At 51.0% G+C, this 19,709-nt stretch overlaps 1 protein-coding gene and 1 pseudogene across 1 annotated transcript; both read left to right on the top strand.

The window, feature by feature from the left end:
• The first annotated feature begins 4,061 nt into the window (after window positions 1–4,061).
• Window positions 4,062–8,644, top strand: LOC123346119 (tripartite motif-containing protein 15-like). The gene is made up of 4 exons (XM_044983346.1): window positions 4,062–4,249; window positions 4,561–4,583; window positions 5,308–5,423; window positions 7,868–8,644. Exons 1-4 carry the CDS (start codon window positions 4,208–4,210, stop codon window positions 8,380–8,382), a joined length of 696 nt encoding a protein of 231 aa, XP_044839281.1. The 5' UTR covers window positions 4,062–4,207; the 3' UTR covers window positions 8,383–8,644.
• A 1,478-nt stretch (window positions 8,645–10,122) lies between these two features.
• Window positions 10,123–19,350, top strand: LOC123346105 (annotated as a pseudogene).
• The last annotated feature ends 359 nt before the right edge of the window (window positions 19,351–19,709 follow it).

Raw genomic sequence — 19,709 nt, 5'->3', positions numbered from 1 at the left:
CAGCAGAGCAATGGGGCACTGTAGCAGGGTCACTGCTTCCAGAGTGTCCCCTCGTGGCCTGGGGTAGCCCTACGTTATTTTCCCTCTGAGGTTCCCAGAAATCATCCACAAGGGCTTTTCTGTGGCCAGAAACACCCCTGCTCTACCAGCAGTGACTCCCAGGTCTTCTAGTCTGGAGTTCGGCCTTATCACCCTGAAGAAGATCCCAAGGCCTCCTCTGCCCTCTCCATGGGTCTCCTCCCTCTGGTTCTCAATAGGCCTCTGTTTTACCTATCCCAGGGCAGGTTGGATTACATGGCACCCCCCTCTCTCCCGATCACTGCTCCTTCATTCTCCCCCCCTGGGGAGGAGAACTGGCTATGTCACACCCAGCCGTGATCTCCACTCCTTCATTGTCCTCGCCTGGGGAGGAGAACTGGTTTATCACAGGTGGGGCTGAGACCAGCCACCCTGTGACCGACATCGTTCCTCTTCCACATCTCCTGCAGACACAGGGAGACAGTCCCCATCCTGCAGATTTCACTTGGGAAATTTTGGCCGTAGATTTCAGTGTGGGAACCTTGTGCCCATAAAGGTTTCCATGTTGACATCAATAGCAATAATAAGAATTCATAACCAATAGAATGTTCTGATTTCTACTGCAGTAGCATCTCCAGGCCCCAGTGAGGGATTAGGGCCCCGTTGTGCCAGGCACTGTACAGACAAATCAGGCAAAGGGCCCACAGTCACAGTCTAATGAAGACGATATGCAGCAGGTGGATAAAGAAAGAACCGGGGCTGGGAGTGGGGGACACGTAAAGAGGGTTGTGTTTGCATACACTGGCAATGGCGATAGGTCATCATGGGTGGCCACCATTCCATATTTCAAAGCTGTCCATTTTCCATGATGCAGACTTAGGTGCCTGTACTTTTCTATGGGGAATGTTTTAGGTGATGGAGTGGTAGCAGGCACGAGGGCGAGTCCATGGCTCAGTCTCCTCTCTCTCCTGTGAGCTTGGCAGGAATTTCAGAATCAGGGTTAGGGAGTTGAGACCCCCTTGGGTGCTATTTCCCAAATGGTGGCTTGTGACCCACCAGTGAGTCATGGGAAGTTGTAGATGGGTTGTGGGCTTGGTGTGGAGGGGCAGCCATGTGGGGACGGGAGGGGTAGCTTCTGTCCTGCAGGGCTGAGTCTAGCTCTCCACAGAGGGAGCCTGTGGAAAAATTCCAGCATGAACCTACCTGTCCCATCTGTCTGGAGTATTTCAGAGAACCTGTCGAACCTGTCACACTTGACAGTGGGAACATTTTCTGCCAAACCTGCATCACTTAAAACTGGGAGTAATCAGCTATAGCCGTCTCCTGACTGAGCAATAATTAAGAAAGGCCATAAGGAGGGAAAGATGCCTTGATAAAGGTGTCAAGTATCAGAGGGGTAGCTGTGTTAGTCTGGTTCTGTAGAAGCAGCAAAGAATCCTGTGGCACCTTATAGACTAACAGACGTTTTGCAGCATGAGCTTTCGTGGGTGAATGCCCACTTGAAGAAGTGGGCATTCACCCACGAAAGCTCATGCTGCAAAACGTCTGTTAGTCTATAAGGTGCCACAGGATTCTTTGCTGCTTGATAAAGGTGGCAGGCCCTGCAGGGAGATGATGTTTCCCACTGGGATTCTGAACTCCTGTGCTGCTCCACAAGGGGTTAAACTCAGATGCTGCCAGCCTGCACTAGAGGAGATCACTGTCCTAAACACCATTTGGACTCCAAGCACCTTGAGTCCTCACACAAAAGGGCTCCATACAGCGCAGGTCCATGCCAAATACCGTAGGGATCATAGGCACCGACTCCATGAGTGCTCCAGGGCTGGAGGACCCACGGGGAAAAATTAGTGGGTGCTCTGCACCCACTGGCAGGCAAAATCCCTGCCTCCTTCTCCTCCCCTGAGCATGCTGCATCCCCGCTCCTCCACCTACCTCCCAGCACCTCCTGCCTGGCCACCACCAAACAGCTGTAGCAAGCTCCAGGAGGGATGTGGGGGAGGAGTGGGAATGTAGCGCACTCAGGAGAGGAGGCGGGGATTTGGGGAAGGAGTTGAATAGGGTGTGGGGGGAGTTGGGGCAGGGACTTTGGGGAAGGGGTTGGAATGGCATTGGGAGGGGGCGAGGCAGGGGTGGAGGCAGGGCTGGGCTGGAGGCAGAGCAGGGTGAAGCACCCACCGGCACCATTAGAAGTCAGCACTTATGATGGGGATTAGACTGGGTTTTAGCAAAACTAACCCCTGGGCGGTGGTGACCAGGGTCAGGCTGAAGAACCAGCCGAATTGGTTCCATTAATCTTTACACTGCTCTCCCACAGTGCGACATTTCAAAATCTCTAGAACTCACTGCTTCTGGGCGCTGAGCTGGGGAACAGGTACCCAGGCAGCCCTGCCTCTGTAAGGGTCAGGGACAGAACCGGAGCAAACCCCAACTGTTCTTGACAACAATGAAAACATCAAATGTGGTTTGCCCTAGTGCCCAAGCCAATTCTATCCACCAGTCCAGTCCCCAGGGGTCCAGGGCTGAAATTCAGTGGAAATTGGGCTCTTTTGAGAATCCCAGTCCATATTTCAAGCCCTGGAGGTTTCTGGGATTTCTATCACTTTGTTTATTAAGCCTCCTCAAAAACAGAATATTTCACAGTGAAATAAAAATGCAAGGATGTGACGCCAGTGTCATGTTGGTATAAATCAATGAGGAAAAAAGGTCAAACAATTTCAAGGAGTCTGAAAAAGAAACACTCCCAGCGTCCATTAATATGACTTCAATTCCTTGGTATCACGGATATGGTAAAGCTACTGGGTTCTCCACTCATCAGTAGAGTGTTTGTTTATGTTGGAAAAGCTCCCCCTCCCACTCACACTCTCACGCCTAACAATAACACCACTCAACTCAGTTTCTGTTTCTTCAGGAAAAGATTCAAGCCCATTTGAAGATGCTGAGGGAAGAGAGAGAAAAGCTGCTGGGATTGAAAGTGAGAGAAGAGAAGAGAAGCCTGGAATACCTGGTAGGGGCCCATCATTATTAACCTGCATTTGTAACGAGCCAGATGGAGGGGCGTTCTGAATCAGAGCAATAATGAGAGGGAGGGGCAATCTAGAGGCTCAATTACATTTTATCTCAATCCGTTGGGGCGGGTAAAACAGAAATCCGTTAAGTGGGGAATAATCACAAGTAAATCAAAATTAGTTGTTTTAGGAGGAACTACTACTTAGGCCTACACCATAAACCAGTGGGTTTCAACATTTTTGCATTTGATAATTTTGAATTGGGGGTGCAGAGACCCCTTTGGAAATCCATTGTCTGTATGGACCACAGATTGAAACCCACTGCCATAAACTACTGTAACTATTATTCTTATCTATTGTATATTTACTACTGTTAGCTTAATTACACTCTCTTCACAGGAAACAATTTACATTAATGAAATAACAACAGAATTTTGAATTAGAAAATCCAGTGCACTAAAACAAACTCCCGCTGTTACACATTCACGCCTCAGTTTCACAGTTTTCAGTCTGTTAGCTCAGAGTTTGGGGGATGTTCTTGAGGAATCCTCTTGTGCAATCTTTGTTTACTATTTTGAGTTCCAGCTTAAATAGAGACATGTGTCCTTGGCTGTGAAGTCTTGGTTTCATGACTAAACAATTATCCCTCTGCTCATTTCTGGCTTGCAGTCCCATTGTGCTCTGACAATCTCTCCATTCCTGTCATTCACTTTTTATGCCTGTGGGTGTTGTCCAGATGTGTTGTTTTACAGTCCTTAATATTTTCTTATTTTCACGTCCCACTGATAACGCACTATCCAGGCCATGTCAGACATGGAAACATCCCTTTATGAGATTCTGGGGCCAAATGGAAAGGTGTGAGATAATTCTCTCAGGATATTGTTCAGAGTCAGATGACTTAGAATTTAGAAAAAAAATCTTCCTCCAACACACTCCAACATACCCCAGGCTCCACCCATGTCCCTGACCAGCCCTTTCCCTATTTTCCTTCACAGAAACAAACACAAACCGAGAGGCAGAAGATCGTGTCTGAATTTCAGCAACTCCGGCAGTTCCTGGAGGAACAAGAGCGACTCCTGCTGGCCCAGCTGGAGAAGCTGGACAAGGAGATTGTGAAGTTACAGAATGAAAGTGTCAGTGAAGTATCTGAGGAAATTTCCCGTCTTGGTAACCTGATCAGTGAGATGGAGGGGAAGTGTCAGAAGCCAGTGACTGAATTGTTGCAGGTGAGACTGAGTTAGAAATACTCCAGATCCCAACACAGGGACAAGACTGCTCCTAAAACATGGGCACAGGAGTCCAGCAGTAAGAGATCACCATGTAACTCAATGTGTATTGCAGAGATGTGAATGACTATTATTGCTGAAAAGTTACAGACACTGTGATGTAAAAGGTGGAAAAGCCTTATTAGCTCAGCAAATGCATAGTCCTGGGGCCAGTACACAGCCTCTTTTCCCCATAGTTGCTATATCTCTTCTTCTGGAATTCGAAGTGTGTCAGGTGGGACAGAAATTCCCTCTCTATTTCTCTCCTCTAGGATGTCAGAAGCACTTGGAGCAGGTATGTGGCTCTCTCTCTCTCCCTCACACTTCACAATGCTGGGAAAGAGCTTGGAGATGATGTTACCACCGTCTCTACCCAGGGCTCTACAGAAAAATGTGTGGGAAGGTCATATTTTGGATACAAATCTCTCTGATCAACTTCATCCTGAGGTTCTAACCCTTTTATAGAAGACTCTGGAATTTTCCATTCTGTGGGAAGGACTGACCTCAAGTATTTCCTAGAAATGTCAGATCCCTGGAGGACTGGCTGCCCAAGGATTGTGAGGATGGAATATGGGCCTGTCACTGCAGGGGCACTGGTCACTATTCAGCCCATGGCAGCAGTGGTCAAGAGTCTTTCCCACCTGAGGACTGTTTGGAGACCTGTGTGGAATGAGCTGGGGAGGGGGGAATTGATGTCTCAGTCTCGTTCCTAGTGGACAGATTTCTACACTTCATCTGGGAACCTCCTGTTCCTCAGAGCATGGCGGCAAAGGAGTGAATTGTCCATAGAGACTCAATTCCCCTTTTGTCCCCAGAGCTGGTCTCTCCAGGCCAGAGCTGAAGAATAATAATGGGACTTTTTGTGGGGGGCGGAAAGGGTTCACTGCCACAGCCTTGCTCTGAAGCTGGGAGAAGTAGAGGAATTCTAATTCTAGACCCATTAGAATAGTGAGTCACTAGCCAGAATTTATAATGAGTCAATTAATGAAATATAATCATGTGGAATTGTTTCTCTCTAGGTCTGCGAAGGGGAAGTTCCAGCAGCCAGAGGAGATTTCTCCTAAATTAGAATTAAGACTCAGTGATTTCTCCCAGAAAACTGTTGCTCTAATGGAGACTCTCAGGAAGTTCAAAGGTACTGAGAAGGGACCTAGGAGGGGAAATTGGGATGAGCCGCTGAGACTGTGGGAATAGAATGGGTCTGGCCAGTTGGTTGATAATTAGATGATGGATCTATTTAATTGTTGGGTGAGAATGCCACGTACTTGGGGTCCAAGACACTCCAGTTGATTAATTCAAACCTTTATTTGTACCACAAGCATGCCTTGCCATTGCAATTACTATTCAAGTAAGAAATTAGAGACATACCTTATAGATGTACTGGCCAGTTACCTTCTTCTGGGGCATAGATGCATCACAGGGAATTTCCTGTGAGGTTCAGGTTCCTCTTTACAGATCCAAATTATATTTTAGATTTTTCAATCATCTTTGACTGTTACAAATATTAAGTATCTTATATAACTCGCACAATAAACATTCATTAACTTTTTAATTGGTAGGGCTTTTGCTATACAAGCTATTTTCATATTATTGGTCTCTTCTGATTGGTTTATTGCTATGGATTAAGTCTAGGTCACTTTGACCTTGTTCTCTGCATAGGGGTTTTGGACTTTGCTAACTGCTCCTGGGCTGTACATTTTGGGTGTCTGATGTCTTTAAGGTTTCAGAGGGGTAGCTGTGTTATTCCCAAGTCTTTGCAGGCTCTGGGTCTAGATTATGGCAAAGGGCAGAAAGTGAATGAGAGAAACCAACTGGAGTCTGAAGGGTGGGAGTGAATGAGGAGGGGAAAAACAATTCTTCACTTACAGAGCGTCTGTCCTTGGTCCAGCTGCAAGGATGCTGGCTCCATTGCTAAGAAATGCCTGATTGAGAGGGGAAATAGGTTTCAGACCCTTTTATATTAAATATCTGAGTGCTTCTCGGTGTGTTTCTCTGTCATAATTAAAACACAGTTCTAGGAGTTGAGAGTGGGGATGCTGTTATGAATATGAAAGCCTGAACTCTTGTCTCCTTTCTCCTTCCCCCCTCCAGACACTCTGCCGTCTGTACTAGAAAGAAAAAGAGGAGAATCCCTAGGAACATTCAGACAGGGTGAGATTGCAGCTGGAGATTGTCTTTAAATTATCAGAAAATGTCTTCATGAGATTGTAGATAAAGTTACCAACCAAACCAATACGGACCATGACACACAGAGCCCTAAAAACAGCACACTGAACAGTGAGGAGCTCCCACGCTGAAGTCACACAAACACGCCTGACACCAACCTTAGTGCTGAGTTCATGCCCAGGCTGCTGAACAGAAACACTCTCCCTGAGCAGCCTGTGCGCAGAGCTCTCTGCCTGGAGGGCTGACATATCCCTCTGCTTTACCCCAGTACAGGCAGGGTCGGCTCCAGACCCCAGCGCGCCAAGCGCACGCCTGGGGTGGCGTCCTGTGGGAGGGCGGCAGGTGGCTCTGGTGGACCTCCCGCAGGCGTGCCTGCAGACGGTCCGCTGGTCCCGCGGCTCCGGTGGAGCATCCGCAGGCACGTCTGCAGGAGGTCCACCAGAGCCGCGGGACCTGCGACCACCAGAGGCCCCCCGTGCCGTGCTGCCGTTCTTGGGGTGGCGCAAATCCTAGAGCTGCCCCTGAGTGCAGGGGTCTCCCCATCACTCTTCTCCAACATCTTGCCTTTCCTCTGGGCAGGGCTGGGCTCCCCCATTGGAGTGCTTACTGCTTCCTGGAGTGAGGAGATGCTCTCCCTGTGAGGCTGTCAGCTCCTCCCTTCTCTGTAGGTTGGGGATGGGGCTACCCCACCAAATGACATTTCTGTCTGTCTTTTCTTAACTGGCTCTTCCTACTCTGGCCTGGGAGTGGAGGCTGCATTTAGGGGAGGGAGCTTCTCTCTGGGGTTCAAAGCTGGTATCTGCCTCCTCTGCTCTCTCCTCACTAACAGGGGCGGCTTTAGACATTCCACAGCCCCAAGCACGGTGGCATGCCGTGGGGGGCGCTCTGCCAGTCATGGGGAGGGCGGCAGGCAGGCTGCCTTCGGTGGACCTCCCGCAGGTGTGCCTGCGGAGGGTCTGCTGGTCCCACGGCTCCACTGAAGCTGCGGGAACAGCGGACCCTCCGCAGGCATGCTGCTGAAGGCAGCCTGCCTGCCGCCCTCCAGCGACTGGCAGAGCGCCCCCTGTGGCATGCCGCCCCAAGCACGCGCATGGCGTGCTGGGGCCTGGAGCCGCCCCTGCTCACTAAAACCTGCCTTGATGTGTCTCTGATGCTGGGAATGGAGCAGCCCCAGCAGAGGAAGCAGGGACTGAAGCCTCAGCAAGCAAATTAAAAATGAATGAAGTGGGTCCCATTACACCGACTGAAGAACTGCAGTGACATCCCTGCTCAGTCTCAGGTGCCCAGGACAGAGGCAGCTCCTGGGATCCAGGACTGACCCAGCCAGGACAGGGCTGCTGGGAAGTGAGAAAATGGTCCCAGCCTTCCCCAGGGCTGAGCTCTGCCCCTAACTCTCTGATTCTTTCTCCCCAGAGCATGTGACTCTGGATCCAGACACGGCTCATCCCCAACTTGTCCTGTCTGAGGATCGGAAAAGTGTGAGACGGAGGGACACACGGCAGAATCTACCCAACAACCCTGAGAGATTTGACTGTTGGGCCTGTGTGCTGGGCTGTGAGGGATTCAGCTCGGGGAGGCATTGCTGGGAGGTGGAGGTGGTGGATGGGGGAGGCTGGGCTGTGGGGGTGGCCAGAGAGTCTGTGGGGAGGAAGGGACGGATCAGCCATAGCCCTGAGGTGGGGATCTGGGCTGTGGAGCTATGGGAGGGTCAGCTCCGGGCTCTCACCTCCCCTGTGACCCCCCTGCCCCTGAGCCAAGTCCCCAGCAGGATCCAGATTTGTCTGGACTGTGACTGGGGACAGGTGACATTTATTGATGTTGATGACAAGGCCCCGATCTTCACTTTCCCGCCGGGCTCCGTCCCTGAGGAGAGAATCCACCCCTGGCTCTGGGTGTGGCTGGGATCCCAGCTCACACTGTGTCCCTGAGCGGGACTGGGCAGGAATATCTCATTGGGGAACCAGACATTAACCTTTCTAACCTCACACAACCCAGTCTCTATGACCTTGGAGGACTCCTGTTTACCCAGCTCCTGGCTCCTCATCTCTATGACCTGTGGAAGCCCCTCCTCTTTCTTGCAGTCTCAAAGATGGGAGGGGGAAGAACCCCTGGGGCTGCAGAGGGGCCCTGAAGGGCTGATGTGAGGGCTGGGCAGGACTAACAGCCAGGCTGGGACAGGTGCAGGTGGGGGTGCAGGGACACAGTGTGAATCAATCAGGGTTTGGGGGGTTGGGGAGAAGCAGCAGCAGGGAGCGGTTTGTACAGATCTGTGGGATTAAATGGGGCAGGTTCAGTGCCCCAAAATGATGTGATGCCTTTTATGAGACATAAAAATAAACATGATAATAAATGTTGAGTTCTTTCGATTTGTCTTCTGGCTTCTCAGCCTTTTCAGCTGCACACAGATCACATTTTAAGTTTTCCTTTGCAACCAAAAGAACCAGAAACTTGCTTTGTTTAGGAAATGGAAGCCAAGAGTCTCACTTCATCACATGCTTCCAGGAGCTGGGGTTTTAACAAACACACCAAATATCAGGCAAAACCATGCTCTGAAGTGTCCCTAGCCTCTGTTGGCCAGAGGCTGTTTATGGGCGACAGGGGACGGATCACGTGATGATTACCTGTTCTGTTCATTCCCTCTGGGGCACCTGGCTTTGGTTACTGTCAGAAGACAGGACACTGGGCTAGATGGAACATTGGTCTGACCCAGTATGGCCATTCTTGTGTTCACGAGACTCATTATTAAATCATGAATGCTGGCAACACTGATTTACACAGAGCCAGAGCAGCCTTAGTGTATGTTAGAAACAGGCCTTTGGAAAAACTGATTCCGACTTAACCATATTTTTGGCCTGTGAATTGAATATCCCTGGACTTGGAAGGATTAGATTTTATCAGTAGATATCTCTAAAGGCTGATTTCACTGGACGCACACAAACTGATAAAAAATATTTCCATTGATAATAAGTGAAATTTACAAATAGGCACAGTAAGAAAAATGCTGCTTGAGAACTTACTAGAGTTTGAGATAAGGAGATTGACCAAGTATATTTTGAGAGGTGATGTTGACAATTTGTGTTTTAACAGTTATAAAGTTTTAATGTTTTGAATCTCCACATTCACTGTCACTAAATAATTATTGTCTGATTAAAATATTGTCTGACCCTCCCCCCACAATTTCCCACAACTGTGAACATTTAAATTGATCAAAATGGGCAACTGTGAGTTTAACTAGATAAACTACTTATCAAGATTAATCTTATATTAAATCAAATTAATTCTGCCAAGCCTAAATATCACTCCTTAGACACACAGTTCTGTCAGCTCATCAGGAGAGGCGGATGGTGATGTCCATGTGAAGCCCAAGTGACCCTTCAAACCAGTCCAGGGGGCTGATTGCAGGATCAGAGCCTTATTGCTACATTTTGCACAAAAGCTTATGCCCAAATAAATTTGTTAGCCTCTAAGGTGCCACAAGAACTCCTTCTTTATTTTTGTGGATACAACACGGCTGCTACTCTGAAACCTGTCACCGGGTTGGAATGTTACCAGCCAGCTGGGTGAAGCTCTGCAAACAGCCTGAGTCAGTTCCAGGAAGGGAAACACCCAGTTGCTGCTGCAGGCGGGGCCAGGGGCATATTTCTGAGCTCAGGAAAGTGAAACTAACCCTGTGACACTGTCCAGAGGGAGCCATGGCCACAGAGAATGCCGTGGAAAGTCTCCAGGAGGAAGCTACGTGCCCCGTCTGTCTGGAGTATTTTAAGGACCCTGTGATTGTAGAGTGTGGGCACAATTTCTGCCGAGCCTGCATCGCCCAGTGCTGGGCGGGATCCGATACAGACATCTCCTGCCCTCAGTGCAGAGAAACTGTGCAACAAGGAAACCTCAGGCCAAACAGGCAGCTGGCAAACATGGTAGAAATGGTCAAACAGCTGAGTTTACAGGCAGCAAAAGAAGCAGGAGGAGAGAGGGTGTGTGGGGAACACCAGGAGACTCTGAAACTGTTCTGTGAAGAGGATCAAACTTCCATCTGTCTGGTTTGCCATCTGTCCCGGGCTCACAGAGCGCACACGGCGGTTCCCATAGAGGAGGCTGCCCAGGAGTACAAGGTAGGGAACTGCTGTCAAGTTTAATGGGCAATAACTTTGTATTTTAATTGCAGGTTAATTTTGCTGAAAGTTGCATGTCACAGGTGTGACGCATCATTCAGCTCTGTAAAGCCTTCATGGTACGGGAGATGCCATAACAAAAGTAATGATCTGGCAGTGTGGCAAATAAGGGAAAACTTAAATCTTTAAAGATAACTGAAGCGGGAAACTTTTCTCTGAGGTCCTGAACCCTTTTCAAACCCAGCTTCCACTTGTGAAATGAGGGAACTTTTTATACAATGGAAGGTGCTAAGAATCAGTGAGGTTTACATCAGAAGAGCTGCAGGTGGGTTTGTGTGACAGTGCTGCCTTCAGACTGGAGAAGGGAAGCTACAAACGGTTTTTGCTCTTACTGATTTGTATCTTAGAACATATTATTAGTACCTATATTTGCCTCACGGTAGCCCTTACAGACCCCAGATGAGATCTGGGCTCTGCACAAAACACAGCGAGGGACAATGCCTGTGCTGAGCAGTTTACAGTCAAGATGGACAAGACAAACAAAGGATGGGAAGGGAAACTGAGGCACAAAGCAGGGCAGTGAGTTACCCAGGGTCACGCAGCATGTCAGTGGCTGAGCTCAGCAGAGAAACCAGCTTTCGCTTGTCCCAGTCCAGGGCCCTAACCACTGGACCATGCTGCCAACTCAGCAACAACTCTCCCATGAAGAAGTTTGTCCATTAGGAGGGAGAGGAGGTTTCTCACTGGGATCCTGAACTCCTGTGCTGCTCCATGCGGGGTTACATGGGCAAGGACCAGCCACAGTGGCTTCATCAGCCCCAAATGAAGCCTTTTGAAATATCCGAGAATGCACTGCTTCCGGGATCTTTACTAGGAAATGGGACAGTGGGGGACCTACCCAGAGCGCATTGCCACTGAAAGGGGTTAGGACAGCACTGGGGCAAACCCCAACTGTTCTTTATACCACCCTGCATATCTAATTCAGGTGGCCACAGATCCATCCCCAAAATACAGGACTTCCCCACACCTGCCTACTTGGGCATGCCCCCGTCTTTCTCAGCGTGCCCCCACCTGCATCATTTTGCATAGAGGTGCCCCCTCCTCCCGCCAATGGTGTCCTTCTGCGTCCTCAGGTTTTCCCTTGGGGCATCATCATTCTAGGGGCAGCTAAAAATTCAAGATTTCCTGCTCCTGGGTCCTGGCAGAGGGGGGGCAAGCTAACGGGGAGACAGCACCATGCAACCCTACTGGAGTGCTCCTCGCTCTGCCCGGTGGTGGGCACAGTCACCTTCCAGCAGGGCTGGTGAGTGCGCCCAGGTGGCAGGGTGTGGGAGAGGGGGTCTCTGGGAGGGTTTGTGGAGGGGCTCTGGGCAGTGAGAGGGTCTGTGGGAGGAAGGGCGCTGGATGGCAGGGCACCTAAACATTAAATGTGGCGGTGCCCCCGATGCCCATGGCAAATAGGAGCTCCAAGCCACTGTGAACAGAGAGGGAACCCAACAGCTCCTGGCTGTTTTCAGGTGGCAGGGTGACCTCACAGCTCTGGTCTGCCACCGGGCTGTGGGGGCCCCTGCAGCTCTAAGTCCCTGCGGGTGATGTGGGGGAGGAGCTTGGAGCTGGAGCTCCCACAGCTGCCCAGCCACCAGGGGCAGTGGGGGGACACCGCATCATGGCGCACAAGATGCAAATCCGGCCTGGTCTCCTCCTCCTCCCTCATTTATCCTGAACAAGGCCATGTCCAGTGCTGAGTCCCAACCGGACAGGGATAGTGCTCCCCAAAACTGGGACTGCGCAGCTTCCAGCCAGACAAATGGCCTCCCGACGTCCTGTGGCGTTTGCCTTGGTACTTAGCCCAGTTCGGTCCAACCAGTGCAGTCCCAGGGACTTCAGGGATGAAATTTCAGCCTGTATTTAAACCCTGGTGGCTTCTGGGATTTGTATCACTTTCTTCGATAAACCTTTTCAAACACAGGTTTATTGATTCACCCCCATGTGACTCCAGTGTCCTGTTAGGCTCTGTACCACTAATGCATTCACAAATACCAGCAAATCTTGGTTATAATTGAGATCTCTGTCTAATTACTAAAAAGACTGCACTGGAATTGATAACAAGTCTGAATATGACATGCTCCCAGTCTCTATTAATGAGATTTCATCTCCTTGGTGGTTCTGATGTCACAAAGCGATTAGAACCACAGTCATCTTGGGTTTTGGGTGGAAAAACACCCACTTCCAAGCACCTCTCAACTATCCAGATGAAACCGCCCAAATCATTTTTGTTTCTTCAGGAAAGAATCCAGGCCCATTTGAAGACTCTGAGGGAAGAGAGAGAAAAGCTGCTGGGATTGAAAGCGACTGGAGAGGCAAAAAGCCTGGAGTATCTGGTAGGTGCCTGTTGTTAACCTGCAGGGACTGGCAGTGGGAGGTCTGTTTGGAGGAAGATTTCTCTGTAGCCTCGATGAATGTGAGCTTGTGCGTGTCTCCATGATCATGGCTTGCTGGATTAGATCTATGTGTAGACAAGCCCCAAGCTTCCATTTCAGTGGATGAGTTAATATCTAGCCCTTGTGGCTTTCACAAGAATCCTCCCCAAGTGAACTGAATGTTCCCGTGAAGTGCTGTCCATTGTATCTGGTCATTTTGTTAAATGTTTGTTTTTCTTTTCTCCCCTGGTGCCTCTGTCAGTGCAGTGCTGAGTCCTGCCTCCTGCTGCTCTGGGTCTGAATTTCCAGAGACCATAAATAACAGAATATGCTGACCATGACAGGCATGGAAACATCCATTTCAGAGGGACACAGGGGCCAAAGGGGAAGGTGCAAGAGAATCCCCTGCCTAGTACACACAGGGTAGAGTCAAATGTCAGAAATCTTTGGATTTTCAAGCTCAACTCTCCATGAAAGGACCCCAGGCTCCATCCTTGTCTCTGACCAGCCCTTGCCCTATTTTCATACAGAAACAAACACAAACCGAGAGGCAGAAGATTGTGTCTGAATTTCAGCGACTGCGGCAGTTCCTGGAGGAACAAGAGCGACTCCTGCTGGCCCAGCTGGAGAAGCTGGATGAGGAGATTGTGAGGATCCAGAATGAAAATGTCAGTAAACTCTCCGAGCAGATTTCTCATCTCAATGAGCTGATCAGTGAGATGGAGGGGAAGTGTCAGAAGCCAGCAAGTGAATTTCTGCAGGTGAGACTGAATGGGATAGCTCAATGGTTTGAGCGTTGGCTTACTAAACCCAGGGTTGTAAGCTCAATCCTTGAGGGGGCCACTTAGTGATCTAAGGCAAAATCAGTCCTTGGTCCTGCTAGTGAAGGCAGCGGGCTGGACTTGATGACCTTTCGGGGTCCCTTCCAGCTCTAGGAGATAGGAATATCTCCATATATATAAAGAAACAGAGGTGGGTGCTCCAGGGCAGACAGCTTCCTCTGCTCAGTGCTGGCTACCCTGCTGATCAACTCCTCCTCCCTCCCTGCTGTGATCAGCTGTTCCACTGTGTGAAGGAGAGGCTGTGGGGGAGGAGCAGGGAGGGATTGTGCTCAGAAGAGGAGGTGGGGCAGAGGCAGGGTGGTGGTAGAGTGGAAGCAGGAAGAGTTGGGCTGGGGGGTGGCATTGGGGGAAGGTTTGGAGTGGGGGTGGGGCATGGGTTGAACACTCCCAGGGACAATTGAAAACCAGCACCTGTCATTAGATTCTCCACACAGGGCAGGGAGGGCTCCTGAATCCTAAGCACTGGAGTCCCGCAGTCAGAGACCCTGGTGTAACTTGGCATGTGTATTGCTGACAGGTGAATAACTATTATTCATTGCAAAGTCACAGACACAGAGATATGAGAGATGGAAAAGCCCCATCAGCTCAAGGAATCCATGGCCCTGGGGCCAGGGCAGGGCCTCTCTTCCCCATATTTGCAAAATGCCTTCCCTGGAATTGCGTGTGTGTGTCAGACTGGACTGAAATTCTTTTGTCTCTCTCTCTCTTGTAGGATATTAAAAACACCTTGAGCAGGTTTGTGTCTCTCTCTCACTCCCCCTCACACCTCACAACGCTGGGAAAGGGCTTGGTGGTGATGTCAGCACTGCATCTCCCCAGGGCTCTACAGCAAAATGTGTGGGGAAGGTCACATCTTGGATAAAAATCTCTCTGATCAACTTCATCCTGAGGTTCTCACTCTGGAATTCTCCATTCAGTGGGAAGGACTGACTTCAAGTATTTCCTAGAGATGTCACATCCCTGGGGGACTGGCTGCCCCGGACTATGAGGATGGAATATGGGTCTGTCACTGCTTGGGCACAGGTCCCTATTCAGCCCAGGGCAGCAGCAATCAAGGGTGTTTCCAACTTGAGGACTGTTTGGAGACCTGTGAGAAATGAGCTGGGGAGGGGGGAGTTGATGTCTCAGTCTAGTTCCTAGAGGCAGATTTCTACAGCCCTTCACCTGGGAACTTCCTGTTCCTCAGAGCATGGAGGCCTAGGAGTGAATTGGCCATGGAGACTCAATTCCCCTTTTGTCCCCAGAGCTGGTCTCTCCAGGTCAGAGTTGAAGAATATTAATGACGTTTGAAGGGAAGGTTGGTTGGCCCTGGGCTGTGTTGCACCTGCTCTGAGGCTGGGAGAAGTCGAGGAATTCTAACTCCAGGCCCATTAGAGCAGTGACTCCCTAACCAGAACTTATAATGAGTCACGCAGTAAAATACAATCATGTGAAATTGTTTCTCTCCAGGTGTGAGAAGGGGAAGTTCCAGCAGCCAGAGGAGATTTCTCCTGAACTGGAAGAGTGAGTCAGTGGTTTCTCCCAGAAAACGATTGTGCTATTGGAGACTCTGGGCAAGTTCAAAGGTACCTAGAAGGGATCTAGGAATGGAAATTGGGATGAGCCTCTGAGAGTGAGGGAGGAGAGTGTCTCTGGCTAATTGGTTCACAATTAGATGATGCTTCTATTTACCTGTTGGGTGAGAATGTCACGCACTTGGGGTCCAAGTCACTCAGGCTGATTAATTCAAACCTTTATTTCTACCAAAAACATGCCTTCCCTCGACAATTACTGTTAAAGAAAGAAATTACTCAGATTCATGGACTTTAAGGCCAGGAGGGACCATCACGATCATCCAGTCTGACCTCCTGCACATTGCAAGCCACAGAATCTCACCCACCCACTCCTGCAATAGACCCCTAACCTCTGGCTGAGTTACTGGAGTCCTCAAATCATGATTTAAAGACTTCAGGTTACAGAGAATCCACCATTGACCGAGTTTAAATCTGCAAGTGACCCATGCCTCATGCTGCAGAAGAAGGCAGAAAACCCCCCAGGCTTTCTGCCAATCTGACTTGGGGGGAAATTCCTTCCCGACCCCAAATATGATGGTCAGTTGGATACTGAGCATTTTGGCAAGACCCAACAGCCAGACACGTGGTAAAGAACTCTCTATAGCTCAGAGCCCTCCCCGTCTACTGCCCCATCACCAGCCATGAGGCACATTTCTCAAAGACGGATCCAGCCCGTCACTGTGCTCTGGTCCCATACGGCCGCCAGTCTGGGCCAAATGGGCTGTGGGGAAGGAGAAAGCCCCTCCCCCATGGTGAGGGATTCCTCCAGCACAGGAGCCTCTGGTGCCTCCTCCACAGCAGCTGCAGGCACAAGGCAGGTTCCTGAGAGGGCTGGGAATGGGGTGGGGGTGGTGAGGGCGGGTGGAAGAGGGAGGGGGGTGGACGAGGGACAGAGGGAGGTGGGCAGTGTAAAGCTGGGCCTCAGACACTCTGCACACTGGGCAAGACCCTCGGGGGACATTGTCATAGGGATGTAGCTCTGGCTGGCTTCAGAACTTCCTCCGCCTGTGCCAAGGTCTGCACCAGCCCCTGCAGCCACTGAACAGCAGAGTCACAAATGGCCCCTCCCCTCTCTCCTTTTGCCGGTACAGGGGTGAATCTGTCCCATTAAGTCAACCTTCCCCCACCTCAATTTCCACATTTATAAAATGATTTTACTTTTATTTCTATTCCTGCCTGTGGAGGACAAGGCCCCATCATGCTGCTCTCTGTAGAGACACTGAGTAAACAGACCCAACAACTCACAATTAGAGCCAGGATTTCGCAAACTGTCAACATCCCGTTAGTGTCAAAGGGACCCAAGTGGGTAAAGTTGCTTTTATGCCAAAGTCTTTGCAGGCTCTGGGTCTAGACAAAAGGCAGCAAGTGAATGAGACAAACCAACTGGAGTCTGAAGGGAGGGAGGGGATGAGGAGGGGAAAAGTAAATCTCACTTACAGATTGTGGGTCCTGGGATAATTATGAGGCTGCAAGGATGTTGGTCGCGTTGCTGGGAGATGCCTGAATGAGAGAGGAAAGAGACGGTTTCAGATCTTTTTATTTTAAACATCTGAGTATTTTTTGGTGTGTTTCCCTGTCATAATTAAAAGACAGTTCTATGAGTTGAGAGTGGGGACAATGTTATAAATATGAAAGGCTGAAATCTCGTCTCCTTTCTCCTTCCCACCTCCAGACACTCTGCCGTCTGCATCAGAGACAAAAAGAGGAGGATCCCTAGGAACATTCAGACAGGGTGAGATTGCAGCTGGAGATTGTCTTTAAATGATCAGAAAACGTCTTCATGAGATTGTAGCTAAAGTTACCAACCAAACTGATACCGACCATGACACACACGGCCCTAAAAACAACACGCTGAACAGTGAGGAGCTCCCGTGCTGAACTCACACAAACACTCTTTACACCTACCTTTCCTCTGGGCAGGGCTAGATGCTCTCCCTGTGATGCTGGCAGCTCCTCTCTTCTCTCTAGACTGGGGATGGGGCTCCCCCACCCAATGCCACCTCCTACTCTCTGCTCTTAAACAGCTCTTCCCCAGTGCTGCACCTTCCTCTCTGTTCTCTGGCCCGGGAATGGAGGCAGGGCCATTCCTACCCATACACTAAGTACGCAGCTGCATAGGGCACTAGGAAATTTGGGGCACAAAATTTCCTGGTGCCCTAGGCAGCTGAGTTCTGCTCCAGCCTCTGCTCTGCCCCTGTCCTGCCTCTTCTCCATGGCCTCCACCCCTGCTCCGCCCCAGCCCCGCCACTCTACCCCTTCCCCAAAGCCTCCACCCTGCTCTGCCCTGACCCCGCTCCTTCCCTCTCCTGCTCCGTCCCAGCCTCGCCCCCACTCCCCTGAGGACTACTGCATGTCGGGCCTGCACTCACGCACCACCGGTGAGTGCTGGGAGGCACTTCTCCTCTGCCCCAAAAGCCAGCCTCCACCCTGCAGAGGCCTGAGGCACCACCACCCACGGTGGGGATGGGGGTAGGGGGCTGGGTAGGGCTCCAGAATGGCTAGGGTTGGCCCTGAATGGAGGCTACCCCACCCAATGCCATTTCCTACTCTCTTTTCTTAACTGGCTCTTCCTACTCTGGCCAGTGAGTGGAGGCTGCATTTAGGGAAGGGAGCTTCCCTCTGGGGTTCAAAGCTGGTACCTGCCTCCTCTGCTCCCTCCTCACTAAAATCTTCCTTGCTGTGTCTCTGATGCTGGGAATGGAGCAGCCCCAGGAGAGGGAGCAGGGAGCTGAAGCCTCAGCAAGCAAATGAAAAACTAGTGAAATGGGTCCCATTACACAGACTGAGGAACTGCAGTGACGTCCCTGCTCAGTCTCAGGTGCCCAGGACAGAGGCAGCTCCCTGGGATCCAGGCCTGTCCCTGCCAGGACGGGGCTGCTGGGGAGTGTGAGAAATGGTCCCAGCCTCCCAGGTCCGACTCTGGTATTTTGCCGCCCCAAGGGAAAAAAAAAACTGCATGGTGGCCAGAGCAGCGAAGGGGCTGGGGGGGAACAAACCTGCCAGCCAGCAGAAACAGCAGAGGGGGGCCTCCTTCATGCTGCCGCCCCCTACAGGACAGCAGGAGCAGCAAACCAAAAAGAAAAAAAATCTGCAGGGGCGGCGGAAGCGGCAAAGAGCAAAAAAGGAAAGGATTGGACAGAATGCCACCCCCTTGGAATCTGCCACCCCAAGCACCAGCTTGCTCGGCTGGTGCCTGGAGCCGGCCCTGCAGCCTCCCCCAGGGCTGAGCTCTGATTCTCTCTCCCCAGTGAATGTGACTCTGGATCCAGACACGGCTCATCCCCAACTCGTCCTGTCTGAGGATCGGAAAAGTGTGAGATGGGGAGACTCACGGCAGCAACTGCCCAACAAACCTGAGAGATTTGACTATTTTCCCTGTGTGCTGGGCTGTGAGGGATTCACCTCGGGGAGACATTGCTGGGAGGTGGAGGTGGGGGGTGGGGGATTCTGGGCCATGGGGGTGGCCAGAGGGTCTGTGGGCAGGAAGGGACAGATCAGCCTTCGCCCTGAGGGGGGGATCTGGGCTGTGACATACTGGGAAGGTCAGTTCTGGTCTCTCACCTCCCCTCGCATCCTCCTGCCCCTGAGCCGGGCCCCCAGCAGGATCTGGGTTTGTCTGGACTGTGATCGGGGGCAGGTGACATTTATGGATGCTGGTGACGAGGCCCCGATCTTCACTTTCCCACCGGGCTCCGTCCCTGGGGAGAGAATCCGACCCTGGCTCGGGGTGCGGGAATCCTGGCTCAGACTGTGTCCCTGAGATGGGGTGAAATATCCCACTGGAGAACCAGAAATCAGCCTATCTAGCCTCAGACACCCCAGTCTCTATGACCTTGGAGGACTCCCATCTACCCAGCCCCTGGCACCTCATCTCTATGCCCTGTGGAAGCCCCTCCCCTTCCCTGCAGCCCTAGGGATGGAAGGGGGAGGGGTGAAGAACCCCTGAGGCTGCATAAGGAGCAGAGGGGTCCTGTGGGGGCAGATGCGGGGGCTGGGCAGGGGGCAGAACTAACAGCCGGACTGGGGACAGGCAGAGGTGGGGGTGGCAGGGACACAGCATGAATCAATCAGGGTTTGGGTGGTTGGGGAGAAGCAGCAGCAGGGAGCGGTTTGTACAGATCTGTGGGATTAGATCTCACTGGGGTTTCCCAGCCAGAGCTCCTGCCACAGGGTTCCAAGTCTCCTTCCCCTGTAACTACAGGAGAGCTGGTAACCCTGTAACTGTCACAAAAAAGGTGGGGGGATGGGGAGATGGGTGCAGATTGACCAAAAACATTATATAACCTTAAAAAAAATCATCATTGTGTCATTCTCTTGATTTTCTTTTAAAT

The sequence above is a fragment of the Mauremys mutica genome, chromosome 12 (genome assembly GCF_020497125.1).
Source record: "Mauremys mutica isolate MM-2020 ecotype Southern chromosome 12, ASM2049712v1, whole genome shotgun sequence".
Classification (NCBI taxonomy): domain Eukaryota; kingdom Metazoa; phylum Chordata; order Testudines; family Geoemydidae; genus Mauremys; species Mauremys mutica.
This window is presented reverse-complemented; position numbering and strand designations above follow the sequence as displayed.

What these genes read in the sequence shown, in the direction of transcription:
- LOC123346119 (XM_044983346.1), top strand. Translation starts at nt 4,208, where the DNA reads ATGGAGGGGAAGTGTCAGAAGCCAGTGACTGAATTGTTGCAG. An exon ending in GTCAGAAGCACTTGGAGCAG is followed by an intron (nt 4,584 to 5,307) that starts GTATGTGGCTCT and finishes GTTTCTCTCTAG; the next exon opens with GTCTGCGAAGGGGAAGTTCC. An exon ending in GACTCTCAGGAAGTTCAAAG is followed by an intron (nt 5,424 to 7,867) that starts GTACTGAGAAGG and finishes CTTTCTCCCCAG; the next exon opens with AGCATGTGACTCTGGATCCA.